Here is a 17,628-nt window from a genome sequence, read left to right as displayed (position 1 = left end):
AATGCACAGAGTGAAGCAACATGAATTGTAGAATTGACCTTTCTGTTCAGGATGGCTTCTTGGCCCACATCTATTCGTGGTATATTCTCCCTTAGTTTCAAGGTCACTATAGTGGAAATCATGACTCATGGATCCTTTGAGAGCCATTGTTGAAATGGTTAGCAACACTTGTTCTGTTAGCAGCCAGCCACCTGGATATTTTTTGTCTAGCCAGAAATTACTTGTCATGAAAAACCCACTAATACCTAATTGTGTATTCCAGCATAAGGGGGAAAGATCAACTCTATGCATCATGTAGATGCTTCTACCCTCTGAAGCAAGAACCAGTTGGAAAAAAAACAGTATCAGCTGCGTTAGAAGTGAGGCTTTCGCTTGCCAGTTGCGGCTCCACAGACAGGGTGTTGGGAGCTGGGGCCAGGGCAGTTGCGTGTACTATTAGAGGGCTTGGTTGGAGAAGACTCACACCTTCTTAGTACAAACTGGGCACTCTGGTGTGAAAGGGAAAATTGAATAACTGATTGTCGTGCTAGACTTCATAAATATTTTTCTAAAGCCTGAAAGTCCCGCATTGCTTTTTTTCTTTTTCTCTTTTTTAAAATTTAATTTTTATTTTTAATTTTCTTATTTTGAAGATGTAGTAGTGTCTTTCTGTTTATAAGTATTTTTGCATGCGATCCTGGTTCACATTTTTGCTTTCATAGTTTAATAATCGTAGAAGATAATTAGAATAGGAATTTTCTCAGATTTTTAGGATGAAAACAATTGAATTTTTTTTTTTTTTTTTTTTTGAGCTGGAGTCTTACTCCATCGCCCAGGCTGGAGTTCAGTGGCACACTCACGGCCACCCCATTGTCGACCTGTGGGCTCCGGTGATCCTTCCACCTCAAACTTCCAAGTTTAGCCAGAACTACAGGCACACACTACCATGCCTGGCTAATTTTTTAATTTATTGTAGAGACGAGGGCTCACCAAACTGTGTGGGCTAGTCTCAAACCCACGGGCTTAGGCAGTGCACTCTCCTCGGCCTCCTAAAGTGCTGGGATTACAGGCTGAGTCACCTAGCCCGGCCCAATTGAATATTTTTTAAATGATCCATTGATTATTAATCAGAGATTAATGATTTGCTCTAAAGTCACATGACTAATAAATTAACTTGAGACATCTAATCAGAGTGACTTGGGAGTTCAGCTCACTCACTGAGTTGCAGCATTTACCTATTTATCCAAGATGTTGAGACTTTTTTGGGGGGGGGGTTGGTGTCTCTCTCTGTCTCCCAGGCTGGAGTGCAGTGGCGCACTCACGGCCACCGCAGCCTCGACCTGCTGGGGCTTAGGTGATCCTTCCACCTCAGCCTTCCAAGTAGCTGGAACTACAGGCAAGCACCACCATGCCCGGAAAATTTTTTGATATATTGTAGAGATGAGGTCTCATCAAGTTGCCCAGGCTGGTCTTGAATCTGTGAACTTAGGCAATCCTCTCACCTCTGCCTCCCAAAGTGCTGGGATTACTGATGTGAGCCCCCATGCCCGGCACTATTCTTATATTTTACACCGGAGTAGTCTAACTAGAAACCAGCTAGCCTAACTGCTGCTTCTACTCAGCAATGATGAGCTCATCAGGTTGGTAAGAGAAAACAGTGGTCAAAATCTTCCTTCTCAATTTTAGTCCCTGCTTGTGCTTGGTGTTTTATAGAAACATCACTAACCCTAATGCTTCAGTCTTGACTTTGACTATCCTGTCCATTTTACCCCAAAGTAGACAGGTGGACTTGAAGGGACACAACTACCTTAAGCGAAATATTCCCCCTACGTGACTAAAGTATTCGGCCTTCTGATATCCAAGCTCTGGGTTATTATGTTATTATGAATAGCTTTTGCATATTCCTATGGACTGAGTGTGTATATCTCCCCAGATTCATGCTGCACACTTAATCCCCAATGTGATGATGCCTGGAGATGAGGCCTTTGGGAGGTAATTACGGTAGATGAGGTCATGAGAGTGGGCCCTGCTGATGGGCTTAGTGCCTGTATAAGGGGAGAGACCAGAGAGCTGTTTTCCCACCCGGTGTACACATAAAGAGGTCGTGTGTGCACACAGCGCAATAGTGGCCACCATCAAGCTAGAAGAGGCCTCAGAATGAAACCAGCCTTGCTGGCACCTTGATCTTGGAATTCCAGCCTCCACAACAGTGACAAATGTTGTAGCCCCCAGCCTGTGGTCTTTTGTTGGAGCAGTCTGAACAGACTGACACATATATTATTGAAAACTTGCATTAGATAAAATAGAGCCCAGCATGCGTAATATAATTCAACGCACCAGTACACATCTGGGGCCATCTGCAGCAGTTCCTGAGGGCCCCAGCCAAGATCTGTGGGGAGCATGACCCTCTTGGATAAAAGCAGAGGAGCCAAACCCTGCTTGACAGACAAGCGGGCAGCAAGATGGGCAAAGCAGAGGCAAAGTGGTTTTAGTCTCCACTCCTGCCTGCTTTGTGCTCAGATATTCTGCTCCGCTTGAATGTTCTAGTGGACAGGATGCCCATGAACATTGTCGCCAGCTGGTGGGTTGCATAGATCTCTCCAGCAAAGGGTTTAGCTGAAATCTCTCTGGCCAAAGCCCTGCATTTCTCCTCCCATGGAAGTAATACAGTATGGAAAGGATATGCCCAGGTCCACATTCAAGCTTTCATTCTCATCTGTAAGGTTTGACCTTTGTTGTTTCTGTGGAAAACACCCCAAGAATGTGGCATAATTCTCCATTAGAAAAAACTGGAGGAGCACCCCCGAGCTAGGAGCACTAGCAAGGCTGTTCCAGCACGGCAGTCAGAGAACTTGGCAGACACGAAGTAAATCCAGCTTTCAGGACAGACAAGAGTGGAGTAAGTGATGCCAAACCTGGTAGCAAAAGAAATTTTCCGGTTTTCCCAAGTCACAGCTTTTTGTCACGAGGAATGAAGATATGCTCACGCTTTTCCTAAAATTCAACCTGCTTATGGTTGATGGGAAGCCAGTGGTAATAAATGGGAGCCGTGTAAACATCCACATGTGGCGCTGGACGGATTCGGAGAAGTCCCATCAGAGGTGGTGGGACTCATGAGAGATTTCTTAGCTGTGAGTCTCCAGCAGAACATTTAGACAAGGAGCACTTGGGGTGACACCAAGGCAGCTGAAGCAAGACAAGCCAGACAGAGGTGTCCCATCAACAAATCGTTCTGTGGGGAAGAGAGCGATCACTGAAATGAGATGACTTGTGCGATCCCTGGGTACCCCGGGCACACAGAGGCCCTGGACTGGGGTTTGTACTGGAGTGTGAGGGAAATCCCTCTTTGATCTTCAAGTTACGTCAGCATCTTTTTACTGTGTCCTAATTGGCATGGCTAAGATGGTGTTTAGTGTGTTCTTTGAGTAATTTGGCCCACGCATAGCGCCACCCATCTGGTTCTCAGGTGACTGAGAGACATGCAGACCAGATGCCCAGGAGGCTGCACGCCTGTCTAGGCTTGTGGGCACAGGTGGGTTATAGGACACTTGCAGGCACTGGCAGTGGAGCAGTACCTGATTGCCACTCTGCTCCCCAACGATTGCAGCTAACTTTTTGTTTCTTCAAGAGGCATTGCCATTCTTTGAACACCTGCGTTGGGAAGCGCTTGGCTTGCACTCCTACCAAAGGGGACCCTGATGTCACAGCGAGAGAGAAAGCAAGGCCAGCAGATGTGTAGAATGTGCCTTACAGAAGCATTACAGTGGAACTCCTAGCTACATCTTTGCTTTTTTTGCTTGTGTTTGCATGCCATGTCGACAGGCGTGGAGAAGGAAGACGAATTTTTGGCTTTATATAGCTCCCTTGTCTCATGTGGCTATAGTTTTAAGAATCTCACATTCTCTTCATGGCCCCCATTCAACTCCCTTCTTAATGTGCATTCTGTAAATATTCAAGTCTGTACTTCAGGTGTGCCCCACTGTCAGAAAACAACGAATGCATGGTGTGCACACTGTCATTCATTAAAAACTTACGTTTACAGAAATGAAGAATTGCCACGATTTTGAAACAGCAAACCCCTCTGTGCACTTAAAATTCAAGTTAAAAAAAAAAAAAGCAAAACAAGCAGCTACAAGGAAAACATCTATCGTCCACATGAGAGAGATGTATGCTGCTATTCTCGGTTTTTGGGTAGCCTCTTAGAAGAGGAGCCCTCATTCAGAATCATTCAAGGGAGGCAAGGAGCACTGAAGGGTCCCCTGAAGAGTCAGGGTCGTGGTAAAATGTTTTAAAAATGGAGTTGGGTAGAACTAGGTCAGGAAACTGAGCCAAAAGAGACCGAGGAAGGCAGTGGGCACAGAGGACATTGGAATGAAGTCCCAGCCGCTGGTCACCTCTGCTGAGAGCAGGATGGAATGGCATGGCAGTGCAGCCGTGTATTCAGAGCCGGCCAAAGGGGAAGGTGCCCAGGTGGCCTGTGAATACTGCTGACCCTTGAACTACACAGGTCTAAACTACAGATCTACTTGCACGGGGATTTTCTTCCACCTCTGCTACCCCTGACACAGCAAGGCCAGCCTCCTCTTCCTCCTCAGCCTACTCAGGGTGAAGACAACGGCCATGAAGACTTCATGATAATCCCCTTCCACTTAATGCATAGTAAATATATTTTCACTTTCATGCACTTTTCTTAATATTTTCTTTTCTCTAGCTTGCTTTATTGAAAGAATACAGTATACGACATGTATATAAAATGTGTATTAATTGGCTGTTGATCAGTAAGGCTTCTGGTTAAGCTTTGGTAGGGTCAAAAGCTATCCACAGGATTTCAACTGCATGGGAGGGCAGCGCCTCTGGCTGTCAACGATATTTGCACGAGGAATGATGAACGGAGTCTGAGATCACCTCTGGAGGCCGCCTTCTCTGGAAGAGGCTCCTCACACTCCTGTTCTTGTGGTTTGGTTTTGCAGCAGCCATAGCCCCGTGCTCATCCTTCACTCCACCAGTGCCACTGTTACTCGTACACAGCCACCGACGTGGGTTTGGTGTGGTTTCTCCTCTAGAGCTGGAGGTGTTTGGGGAAGTGCCTCTGACAAGTTGTTCCTAGCCACCAGGTGTCATCATCTCCTACCGACTTCCCATCACACTCCTCGTGCGTCTCCATCTGCTCTTCAAGCCTGGCTCGTGCGATCTCCCATCCCTCCCATTTCCCACGTCTTGGTTCTCTTTTCCCGACAGCCTTAATGGGTTGGATCTTGAATTGTAATTCTTTATGCCCATGTCTTCTCTCTCCCAGGACAACTGCACAGGCTAGGTTGGAGCTTCCCCTCTTCGTGGTGCCCAGCATATTAGGTGATAAATACATTCTGCTGCAGTACAAATAGAGTCCTAGACTTGCCCTTGCAAATGAGTGTCAACTTTCTGTACCGTATCAAATAGCAAATTTGGGAGGCTCAGAGGCTGAACATATTGTTGTAGCGATGTGAGTTTGAATTAGGGTCTTGTTCAGCAGATAGTGTACTCATTTCTTTAAGTTACCTTAACTAGCAACACTTAGAACATTTACCTTTCAACACAGTGACATTTCTCTCCATGTATGGTAAAAGGACAGTCCTCAGTATCAAGGAGCTAGTGGAGGGGAGGGAAGCCTGCCAGCATGCCACTTATTTCCTGGTAAGCACACCTGTGGGCCCCATGAGGCTAGCCAACCTTTGCATGTGATTGGATTATGACAACAGCTATTTCGCCTGCCACTTATTTTTGTTTCCTCTTTCTAACTCAGGTTCAGTGAACCCAGAGAATAAGGTCTAGGTTAAGAAAAACATCCAAGGAAACAGAACACTGACTTTTAAAGCATTTAATAAGAAGTCATAATGAAACAAAAGTGATTTTACTTTAAAAAGAATAAATTTACATACGGTACATAAGCAACACAGCTGAAAGTCTTCCAAAATAGAAACCTGGAGCATATGGCCCCAAAACGCCACATGCTTTGATTATACTCTGAAAGCATGAGTTGCCTATTGGGGTGAGAAAATCCCATGCTACAGTGAGACCACTGGGCATATTTTGGAGTGATTTCAGCTACTGTCATTTAAGGGTTGTAGGTCTATTCTACATTTTCACCTTCTGAGTATTCTGTGACGGTGCAGGTCTGAGCAACATTGACATGAAATGAGAACTGGTTAGAATGAAGGTTGCAGGACGGATGCCTTGGCCCAAAGCAGTAGTTAGTTTGGGAGCAGGATGGGGACAGCTAGGATAAGGGCCTGCCATTCTCCCCGGCTCCTGCAGGGGCCAATAGTCATAATGGTTTTAGTGTCACAGTTCCCCAAAAGCAAGGCTGGCCAGATTACCGAGCCTAGGCTCACATTGTGGTGAATTTACTTAAATTCTTACTCTCCAACACTCCAGATTGAGAGAGAGGCTGTGGACCAAGACTGAAGCTAGACCAGCAGGGGGCAGTCTTTCCCCAAAGAGAAAATCCAAATGTTTTGAAAGGAGGCCAAAGGCATACTCTTGAAAGGGCACGCAACGATATTGAGAGAATTGAGAGAGTGAAGTGCTGGGTCAGAAATGAATGGAAGAAGACTAGCAAAGCGAGAGTTTGAATCGGGCAGTGATTTTTTCCATCCGTTTTTGTCTGATTCTACACCACAGAGCAGAAGGGCTCAAAAGCTTGACCTCACCATTACACAGCTTTTATTCTCGTTGCTTGCTGTAATCAGATACTTTAAAAAGTGGCCAACCGTGACAAATCCTTGGGTCACTCTTTAATGTGCTGTGGTTAATATATTCATCCTCAATGTAAATTGGGTAAATACGGCCTAAATATATATCATCCATACAGCTGATGGAATTTACTATTATTGGGACTTAAAATAGCAATAAAAATTATATATATATATATATGTATATATATATACACACACATACATACATATATATGTGAAATGCCAACACCCACAGCTGTGACAATAATTACAGCCCCTCATTTTAAAAGATACAAGTGGGAAGACTGATTTTTTCAGCTGGCTTTGGCCAAATCAACTAAAATCATTTTGTGTAAATATCCAGTGTTGTGAACTCTGGCTTGGCAGCAGGGGGTTGGGAGTACAGGAAAGTGCCTCATCCGGTGACAGCCACTGCACCGCAGGTGCATACTGACATACTGAGGTTGGGTGTGCCAGCAAGCATGGCTCTCTCTGCCAGCCGTGGGTGCTGTGAATGCTGGTCAGGGATTATGTAAAAGCAGTCCCATGGCAGGCCATTTTGATCCTTGCCTTCTAACTATGATAAATGTGAGAAGAATTTTAAGTAAAAAATGGGATGTTTTACTCAAAATTATTCTTGTGGAATTGGAGCACTAAGTCAGATATCAAAGATCATCCTAACAATAAGGCCATGGAACATCTTTGAAATCAGGAAAAATGTGGTTTTCAGTTTTAACACTGGATGCAGAGGTAAGAGCCTCTGTAAGTTTCAAGGAAGCTAATTTTTCCCGAAGTGTGTGATTGGTGATGATGTGTTAGGATTATAAAGCATGGGGTTCAGTGGTTCAGGCACTATACCTCAATAGACACTTTGCTGACTATACGTATATTTACACCAACTTTTAAGAAATTTGTTGATACCTGTTCCTTATTAAGGACGGAAGAGGAACCCTGGGAGGGAGCTCTTTGGTGTCTGCATAATGATCATCTTACTAAATCTCAGGAAGACTCACCCTAGGTTTGATGGGTGTTGTATTTGGTTAGTTTGTTTTCCTAAAAGAGGCTAAAACTGTTCTTGCGTTAATTACCCTTTGAATTGCCAAGACATAAGAGGTGGGAAGACAGAAAAGGAGGCTGATTTTATTTAGTAGATGAGAAAACGGATTTACAGAAAGAAACAGAAGAATAAAGTCAGATGGTCCTGTCTCCTCTTGTCAGGCTTCAGGAAGTTCATTCGTTCTTCTTTTTATTTACTTTCCTAGGAAGAAGTCAGAGCCTTCCGAGTTCATATAGAAGCCAAAAAAAAAAAAAAAAAACCAAAACCAAAACAAAACAAAAACCAACACACACACAAAAATAAAAAACAAAGCAGAAGATGGGCAGAGGGCTTGTCCCAAGCTACTAGGAAGCAGAAATCTCGGTAAATCTCAGATTCACCCACTTGTGATGAAGGCGAACCCCTCACCTGCCTTGTGCCGTGGGAGCAGCCAGTTTCATGGGTCAGAAGAGTGCAGAAATGGTACCTGGAATCCCACAAAATGTATAAACAAGGACAAGCAGATCCTTCTCTCAATAAGAACACCTAACGGAGACCAGGACTCATAAGGAAAGCAGGCTTTTCCCTATGACCTCACAGCTGTGCCCTCGCCTGGAATCTCTTCACAGTAAGCTTTACTTCTAAGTGGTCTTACCTCCCAAGCAGGCGCACTCTAATTTGATTGTAACAGGGAAATCACCAGTCCAAGGAATGCATTTTATGTGGAGCCATCCTTTCTCCCGGACCAAAGTTCTCATTTTGGAAATGAGACTCTGTGCTGGGCAAGATCATAACTGAAAAGCAATGCTCTACCTCCAGCCTCCCAGATCACCCCATCTTTGTTGGCTCTCCAGAATCCAGTGGGGCTCACAGCCATTCCTAAGCCAGGCCACAATTCCTGACAGTTCATGACTAGCTTTCAAGTCCGTGTAAAAGAAGGGGCAGGACGGGGTTGTCCTTAAAGATCTTGATTATGGTTTTTAGCCTGGGTTCAACTGTAGCATAACCATTACAGACTAAGGGTTCCTATGAGACAGTTTTTCCTTTTACACAGCAGCATCACTTAACTGGTATTAACAAAACAGATGACTTAAGATTTTTTTTTTAAAGGAAAAATTGGTTGTCAACACTTGCCCACCAACAGCATTTCTATGTCTTGGCTCTTATGTTCAGTGGACTGGTTTCCAACTGTTTGAGGTTCAGAGTAATCCTAAAAACCTGTGCAGCATTGGCACAAATGTTGTAGCGCAGATGCCAACGGATGTATAGGTAACAAACTTGTAAGGCACTTCAATCTCCAGTCTCCGCCTGGCCTCCTTGTTCCTGGTGACCACCTTGAACCAGGAGTATAGTACTTGCAGTGAGAGATTTTGTACAAGTTGACGAACCAAGAGGATCAACACAATTCCCACCGTAAATTTGGTCAGACCCAGAACTAACATGTCAGTGGTGAGTGGTGGGATATTCTGAATGACAGGGAGAGACTCAGAGGGCTTGGACACGAGCTGGAAGAAATGGTTGATCCAGCATCCTATGGTCACTCCAGCCCCAGCAGCCAGAATGGTGGTGGTGTCTGCTCTGGTTGGGCTATAGTAATCAGACACCGGGTAGTTGTAACACAAGAAGAATGGCACAACTAGGACACACACAGGGAAGAGGGGGCTGGTCGAGTCCAGGCAGTCAATGAAGGTCCAGGCAGGGTAGGTGAGGATGATGAGGAGCACGGTCATCAGGACACCGCCCAGCACATCCTTGAAGAAGGAGAGAAAAGAACAATGATCCCATGAGTGCTTCCTTGTATACAGATTCAGTTTTGAGCCCATTATGGTTGGTTTGGTGCTTACAATGCAACTTTGTGGTATTGTTTTATTTTATAGTACATGCTCAAAGAAAGCATAAGAGCTGTAACAATTTGAAATGAAAATAGAAGAAATGTCCCCAACGATCATGCTCTTTAGGTCATCTATTTTCTTTCAGTCTTTCTATCTTTTGGAATCGATTTCTATATTTGTTTTCTTAATGAATAGCTATACTCTCATGACTGAAAATGAGATCGTATTATATTATACTATATTACCCATAAGTAATATATTATTATATAAATCTTACACTCATGTCAATATTTACATCACAAGCATTGCCACTGTCTTCACAGAAGTGGCACCAGCCTTTTTTGGGAGGCGGGGGTTGGGCCGCAGGCTGGCTAGAGAGGGCAGCTAGCCTCTGAGAAGCCACACCCACACAGCAAGCACCCCATTGTTACCCAGAGGACATGTTCATTAGGAATGGTCTGGGGAGACATTCGGATGTGGTGGTACAAAGCTCCCCCACGTCAGCCTTGGCACTACCACCCTGTCTTCAGAGACAGGATTTCAAACAGTGTGTGTACCATTCCATTGAGCAGATGTACCATGCTTTATTTAATTAATCCCATTCTTTAGAGCAGCGGTTTCTTTCCTTCGCCTCCTTCCTTCCTTCCCTGCTTAAAAGACCCTTAACTCCTTGATGTCACACATGTTCTTCTTCTCTTAGTCTTCTCATTGCAAAACCTATTAAAAGATGAAGTCTTAATGTGATTAATAGATCCATAGTTCCCCCACCCAGAGTTAAGTACTGTCTATTCTTTGGCATGTTTTCTTTCTTTCTTTCTTTTTTGGGTCTCATATATAATAGAATTCTAAGGCTTGGTCTCTCTCTTTCTAATAACCTCATTATTTCCCTTGGTTAGTGTTTAATAAGATGACAACTGTTTGGGTAAACAATGGATGAGACTTAGAGATAATCACTGGCCAAGAGCAGTGGCTCATGCCTGTAATCCAAGCACTTTGGGAGGCTAAGGCAGGAGGATCGCTTGAGCCCAGGAGTTTGAGACCAGCCTGGGCAACATAGTAAGACCCTGTCTCTACAAAAAATAATTAGCTGGGTGTGGTGGTGCATGCTTGTGGTCCAGCTATTCGGGAGGTTGAGGTGAGAGAATTACTGAAGTCCAGAAATTCAAGGTTACAGTGAGCTATGAATATGCCACTGCACTCCAGCCTGGGGTGACAAAGTGAGATGAAAGAAGGAGGGAGGGAGGGAGAGAGGGAGAAAAGGAGGGAGGAAGGAAGGGAGGAAGGGAGGGAAGAAGAGCTATAATCACTAAATTTCACAGATTAGTGGGCATTCATCTATTCTTCCGGTGGCCATGTCTGAGTACCTGCTGTTTGCCAGATACAGTGCTAGAGGATCCAGCGTGAACTAAGCAAATGCAATCCCCATGTATGCTGGGCTTTACATTCTGTTGGAGAGACAGTTACATTATTTAAGAGGGAGAGAGGCCAGCATGTGGATTTTAATGGTCTTTGGGGACTGGAGAAGAGATAGTGAACATTGGCAGGAGCCACTTTTAGGGCTTCATCCAGAGCCCTAAAGTCCAACCCGCTCCATATATGACCACATCCTGGGAGCGATGTGTAGCCCCTCAAGTAGCTCTTATTGGGTAACAACATGACTAGATGTTCACTTTTTAAAAATTATCCTGATGCAGTGAGGAGAGGAGATGGGGCAGGAGGAATGAGAGTGGAGGGGGGGAGTCTACCTGCCTCCTCAGAGGAAGCCCCGTGCCTCCTCTCAGGGCCTCACTAGTGTTACGTGATTCCCCTTGTCCCCACGGTCTCCCTCTCCATGGTTCCTTTGCTTGCATGTATAAATATACACTGATGTTTTACTTTTGGAAAAAAGAAAAATTCTTCATTTAAGCCTCCTGGTTACCAAATTTTAGCCAAACTCTTTGAATGAATTTTCTGCATATTCCCTCCAATTTCTCCACTTGATATACAACAGCTGAGTTTCTAGATGTAGATGATGCACTACGCTCAAAGGCCACTTACTAGACATTTGTTGGTTGTTAGCATCTATGTCTTCTGACCAACAGTCCCACATTTTCCCTTGAGGATCCATGAGGGTCTGGGAAATTATGGAGTTGAAGCATGTGACCTAGGTAGGCCAATCAAGGCACTGGATTTCCCCCACAGTGAATAGTGCAGGGGTGATCATGTGACCAGGCCAGTCCTATCAGAATGAACCATAGCACTTTTATTTAGAATTCTTGGAGAGAGATGTTTTCTCTTCCTTTGAACACCGTGTCCTGGGTATTTAAACCCTTAATTTAGCAGACTTTTAACATTCAGCTTCTATTCATGTAACCCTGCACTATTCTGCTTCCTCTGTGACCTCTAGGAGGTCTCTTTCTTGTTTTCTTCCTTTTGATCTTCCTCTATCCACACCCTACACATGGGCATTTCCACAAACTCTGTCTTTAAGCCTCGTGTGTTTTCTCTCTTGAAGACTTTGTGTAGATCCCTGGCCTCCTCTCTCCATTCTCTAGAGTGTGACTCTCAAATCTATGTCTCTGGGTATTTCTCTCAAACTCGAGTCCTGCATTTCTTAACTGAATGCTAAACATTTCCATCCATATATCCTGTCAGCATCCCCAAAACAATTTTTCTAAAACAAAAATCAATAACAACCAAAAAGAAAAATGGATAGAGGACACGAGCAGTTTCTAGACAAGTAAATATAAGTGTCTCTTAAATATATGGAAATATCCCTCAGCTTACCCATAATAAGATATGAACATTAAACTACATTGAAGAGAAATTAAAACTTATGTTCCCACAAAAATAGGTACATGAATGTTTATAGCAGTTCTATTAATAACCACTCCAAACTGGAAATAACTCCAATGTCACTCAGTGGGTGAATGGGTAAATGGACTGTGGTACATTCATACAACGGAATACTTCTCAGCAACAAAAAGCAACAAACTAGTGATGCATGCAACAGCTTGGATGAAACCTCCAGGAATTTATACTGAACGGAAAAAGCCAAGCTCTGAGGGTTACATACTATATGCTTCTATTTATATGATAGTCTCTAAAAGATAAAACCATAGAGACATAATTGATCTGTGGTTGCCTAGAGGAATCTAGGGGTGGGGAGAGGGTGTGACTACAAAAGGGTGGCTTGAGGTAGTTTTGGGGGTGATGCTACCATTCTGTACCATGGTGGGGGTTACTCACATTTATACATGTGTTAACATTCATAGAACTGTATGCCAAAAACTGGCCAGGCGCAGTGGCTCATACCTGTAATCCTAGTACTTGGGGAGGCCGAGGTAGGAGGATCGCTTGAGCCTAAAAGTTCAAGACCTGGGCAGCATAGTGAGATCTCATCTCTACAAAAAGTCAAAAAAATAGCCAGTTATGGTGGTACATGCCAGTAGTCCCAGCTACTTCTGAGGTGGAAGGATTGCTTGAGTCCTAGAGTCCAGGCTGCCGTGAGCTGTGAACGTGCCACTGCACTCCAGCCTGGGTGACAGGGTGAGACTCCAACTCAAAAAAATAAAAACAAAAATAAAATAAAAATAAAAAGTCAATTTTACTTTTAATTTAAAAACACTAAAAAATACATTTCAAACAAATAAGCCAAAATCTTCAAAAAAGTGGATAAGCTCTCTGTCACCATGGAATGCCTATTGCCATCTGTAAAGCAGGTTCTGGCAAGGTTCCCGGCATACCTGCTGTCTCAGACCTTCCCCTTCCCCTTCCCACACAAACTAGATCCAGAAGTTTAGCATGCTGTTAATGAAAGGGTAGGGAGAAAAGGGAACTCTCTTTCATTAATCATATGAATGAAAAATTGTATAACCTTTATGGGGAGGAGCTTCTCGGTAACTTTAAAAATTACACATGTACTTATCCTCTGATCCTACCACCTCACTCTGGTTCTTGACCTTAGACATTGAACTGCCCATGTCCAAAATGAGGATTTACAAGTTGCCTATTGTAGTTTTCTTGGTACTAGCAAAGCACTGGAAATAACCCAAGTTCTAAATGCAGAGGACCAATAAAATTTAACTATGATACAGTCATACAGTGGAATACTGTGCAGATGCAACAAGAATGAGGAAGCTCTGGTAGGAAATTGTAAAAAGCAAAGTGCAGAACAGTAAGTCTCGTATGTTTCCATTTCCCTATTAAAAAGCTGGGGGGATATAAAACTTATGTATATTATCTAATTTTACTTGCCTACATGGAGGTGAACTTGGAAAGCTGGGGACAGTCGGGAAGGAGCTTTTCACAAGATATTCTGTGTACCTTTTGCATCATGTGAATGTACTACCTCCTTAAAAATAAAATGAAATGAAATAAAATGCGTTCTCTCCTCTTCCAAACAGTATCTACCTTTCAATTCAGCTTCCGTATATATGAGTGGGGATCTCGGGAGCCTAGCTGTGTCCTCTGTACAGGATGGTGGGATAAAATGTCACCTGCTGAGGACTGAGGACATCTTATTTGTGTGTTTTTAAAGGAACAAGAAATCTGAGGGAAGGAAAAGAGACAGGCATGGTGAGCTCGACACTGCAAACAAGCCTCTCCCCTCTCATGGAGGACAGAAGATTCTGCCACTCAGACTGTCCCAGGCAGCTCCACTCGACTTGTGTCTGAGCCCTAAGCAAGGGGGGATAAAAGAGTCATTTTACCTACATCTATGAAGCACAGAGCTAAAGAATGCCACTCTGAGATCTTCCTGGCAGAGGGCCCTCCCCAGTGCAGAACCCAGGCTTCCTCAGGCCACGGTACCCTGATGGCTGTTTCAGTAAAAGATGTTCTCAAATTTATGTGCATTGGAATCACTTGGAAGAGTTCAAGTGCAGATTCAGGTACTGTCCTCTGATTCTGACCCAAAGTGTGGTCCAGGAGTCTGCATTTCTTTTTTTTTTTTTCCTTTTTCTTCTTTTTGAGTTGGAGTCTCACTCTGTCGCCCAGGCTGGAGTGCAGTTGCACACTCAACGGCCATCACAGCCTCAACCTGCTGGGTTCAGGCGATCCTTCCGCCTCTGCCTTCCAAGTAACGGGAACTACAGGCATGCGCCACCACGACCAGCTACCTTTTTTTTTTTTGATTTATTGTAGAGATGAGGTTGCCTGGGTTGGTCTTGAACTCGTGAGCTCAGGCAATCGTCTCACCTCGGCCTCCCAAAATGCTGGGATTATAGGTGTGAGCCACTGCACCCAGTCTGCATTTCAACACCTGAAGGTAATTCTGATGTAGCGAGTCTAAATAGAAAACTCTGAGAAATCCTAGTTAGAGTTTATACTTAAAGTCCTCTCTGATTCGGGATTCATTAACGTACCACTCCAGGGTTTTCTCGCACTTTGCCATTTGAATTTTCCACTTCCTCAAATAGGCTGACTTGCTTTTCCCATGCATGCCTAATACAATTGTATTATCAAAACTTTGCATTTGTCAGGCGTAGTAGCTCACGTTTGTAATCTCAGCACTTTGGAAGGTCAAAGTGGGAGGACTACTTGAGCTCAGGAGTTTGAGACCAGCCTGGGTAACATAGTGGGACTTTGTCTCTACAAAAAAAGAAAAGAAAAGAAAACATTAGCCAGGCATAGTGGCACATGCCTGGAGTCCCAGTAACTCAGGAGGCTGAGGAGGAAAGATTGCCTGAGCCCAGGAAGTTAGGGCTGTGGTAAGCTGTAATAGGGCCAGTGCACTCCAGCCTGGGCAACAAAGTAAAACCCTAACTCAGAAAAAAAAAAATTGCATCCTTTCTATGTACATCACACTTTAACCATCTTTTTTGATCAAGATCTTATCAGTTCCTGAAAGGATACATTTTAAAACTACTTTATTTCCAAAATATCTTCATGTATTGCCACAGTTGAAAATAGCCTCCAGCCAGGCTGGTGGCTCAGCCTGTAATGCCTCGCTTTGGGATGCTGAGGTGAGTGGATTGCTTGAGCCTAAGGGTTCGAGACCTGCCTGGGCAACTTGGCAAGACCTCATCTCTACAGTAAATCAAAAATTAGCCGGGCGTGGTAGCTCGCGCCTCTGTAGTTCCAGCTACTCGGAAGGCTGAGGTGGAAGGATCACCGAGCCCAGCAGGTCGAGGCTGTGGTGGCCAGGAGCGGCCACTGCACTCCAGTCTGGGTGACAGAGTGAGTCTCCAACTCAAAAAACCAAAAAACAAAAACAAAAACAAAAACAACAAAAAAAGAAAAATAAAGTAGCCTCTCCCTCTCTCTTTCCTTGGAATGAATGTGAAAGCACTTGCTTCATAGCACCCCAAAACCCTTCCTTGTAATGCCTTTCGCTGCAGTTCTGTCTGCTTTTCCTGTGAGTTCACTACAAGGGCCTAATCTCTTACCTCTGCATTTTTCCTCCAAGCTCCTAGCACAGTGCCTAACATCTAGCACACATTCATTTACAGTGACTGGGAGAATGAAATGCCTATCTCTTATCCTAAATATCTTTAATATCTGGTACATGTTTTTTCAATACATAAATAAAAATTTACTCTCCTTTCCTCTGTCTTTCTTTGTAGCTGCAGTTACAAGTTCAGACATCTGCTTGGAATAGTCTTCATAAATGAATTCTATTCATCTTTAGTGCATCAGGAGACTAGCCTATTTTGGTTCACAGTCCCAGCATTTGAGGCAATTTACTCAAAGTAATTTTACTCAATATAGCTATTGTTGTAGGTTTTTTCCCCCTTCTAACTGCACAGTTGAGTTTTCAGCCATAAAAGGTGATATTGTAATAAAGACATTTAGGTATTTTTGTAAGGAAAATGCTTGAACCGTGCCTAATGAGTGTTCTAATTTGAGGCTCTAAATTTCTTAACATAAAATTGTTCCAACCCATTTCTAAAAATAAAGACCACTAAATTCTTGAAAAATTTGAGAACAACTTTTTACATTAGCTTTTTAAAAACTGCTAAATTCATAGCAACCATAAAATATCACAAATTGTCCACCTCTGAATTGGATGTGCTTTTTTGATTTTTTTCAAATTCGAAATGAAGAGGAGATGTCTTTGGAACTGCACAGTGTGTGGCATAGTACGGGGGGCCAGAGGGAACACAGTTCACAGTACTGTAGAACAGTGGAGGCAAGCTGTAGGGCGGAGGACAACACAAGAAAGGGTAGAAACAGAGGTGGGAGAGATGAGCCAGCATTGGGGTAACTATCCTGAACAGGTGGATGTAGGGGTGGAGAGACAAGAACAGAGGGAAGAGTACAGGTTGCTTACAGGGAGAGATGAAATATGTGGAAGGCAGGAAAGAACAATGGCGCAAAGGGTGGAACGAAACAAGGCAGGAGAAGAAAAATGGCAGGATAAATATTCCTCACTTTGCAAAGAACAAATGTAAAGCTCCTTCCCGTGGAAGAAGATCATTAGACTACAAAGTATACACAACTTATTCAAACCACCTAGACCCTGTAATTTCACTCCTAGAAATTTATTCTGAGAAGATAACCCGAGAAGATAATACAGCTGCTCACTAAGGTTTACATATAGGGATGATTCTTGTTGGGTTATTTCAACTCATACCAAGGAAGTCCAAAAGATAACATATGCTCCATTTCATAAGCATCTGAAAACAGAAGCAAAACTAGCATGAGGAATGGAGCATTCCTCATAATAAGAAAGCATCTAGAAAGATAGAAATCAGGCATATCATGTTGCTTATACCAAAAATGAGATAAAAATACACACTGCTCTCTTATTTAATAATACAGCAGAAACATTTTACATTTGATTTATTTTTACTTCTTGTTAGCTTTTTCCCAATTGAAAAGACAGATTTCTGTAACCTCATTTTTTTATTGTTTCAAAGTAACCACAAGTGAGGTCTATCAAATAACATACAAGCTTTACATAAAAGATGATCCTAATTTTATATAAATATATACTTGTATGCACAGGTAAAATGTCAGAAGGAAATACAAATGTTGAGAGTAGTTTTTTTTTTTTTCTGTTCGAATATTACAGATGATATATCTGTATGTCTATGGTCTGCAGTATTTACTTTCCAAATTTTCTAAAGTCAAAACCTATTATTTT

The 17,628-nt window shown here is 43.3% G+C and overlaps 1 protein-coding gene across 1 annotated transcript in view; it reads right to left on the bottom strand.

Annotated features, from left to right (window-relative positions):
• Positions 1-7,812: 7,812 nt before the first annotated feature.
• The window catches only part of SGPP2 (sphingosine-1-phosphate phosphatase 2), a 109,705-nt gene continuing 99,889 nt past the window's right edge, over positions 7,813-17,628 (bottom strand). The window contains exon 5 of the mRNA XM_008057709.2: positions 7,813-9,479. Within this exon, the coding sequence (XP_008055900.1) occupies positions 8,928-9,479 (552 nt within the window). The 3' untranslated portion in view covers positions 7,813-8,927. The remainder of the gene's footprint in view (positions 9,480-17,628) is intronic.

The sequence above is a fragment of the Carlito syrichta genome, unplaced genomic scaffold (genome assembly GCF_000164805.1).
Source record: "Carlito syrichta isolate Samal-C Ts95f unplaced genomic scaffold, Tarsius_syrichta-2.0.1 Scaffold303111, whole genome shotgun sequence".
In the NCBI taxonomy this organism is placed as follows: Eukaryota; Metazoa; Chordata; class Mammalia; order Primates; family Tarsiidae; genus Carlito; species Carlito syrichta.
The sequence above is the reverse complement of the archived record's forward strand: the minus strand, read 5'-3'. Positions and strand labels throughout refer to the sequence as shown.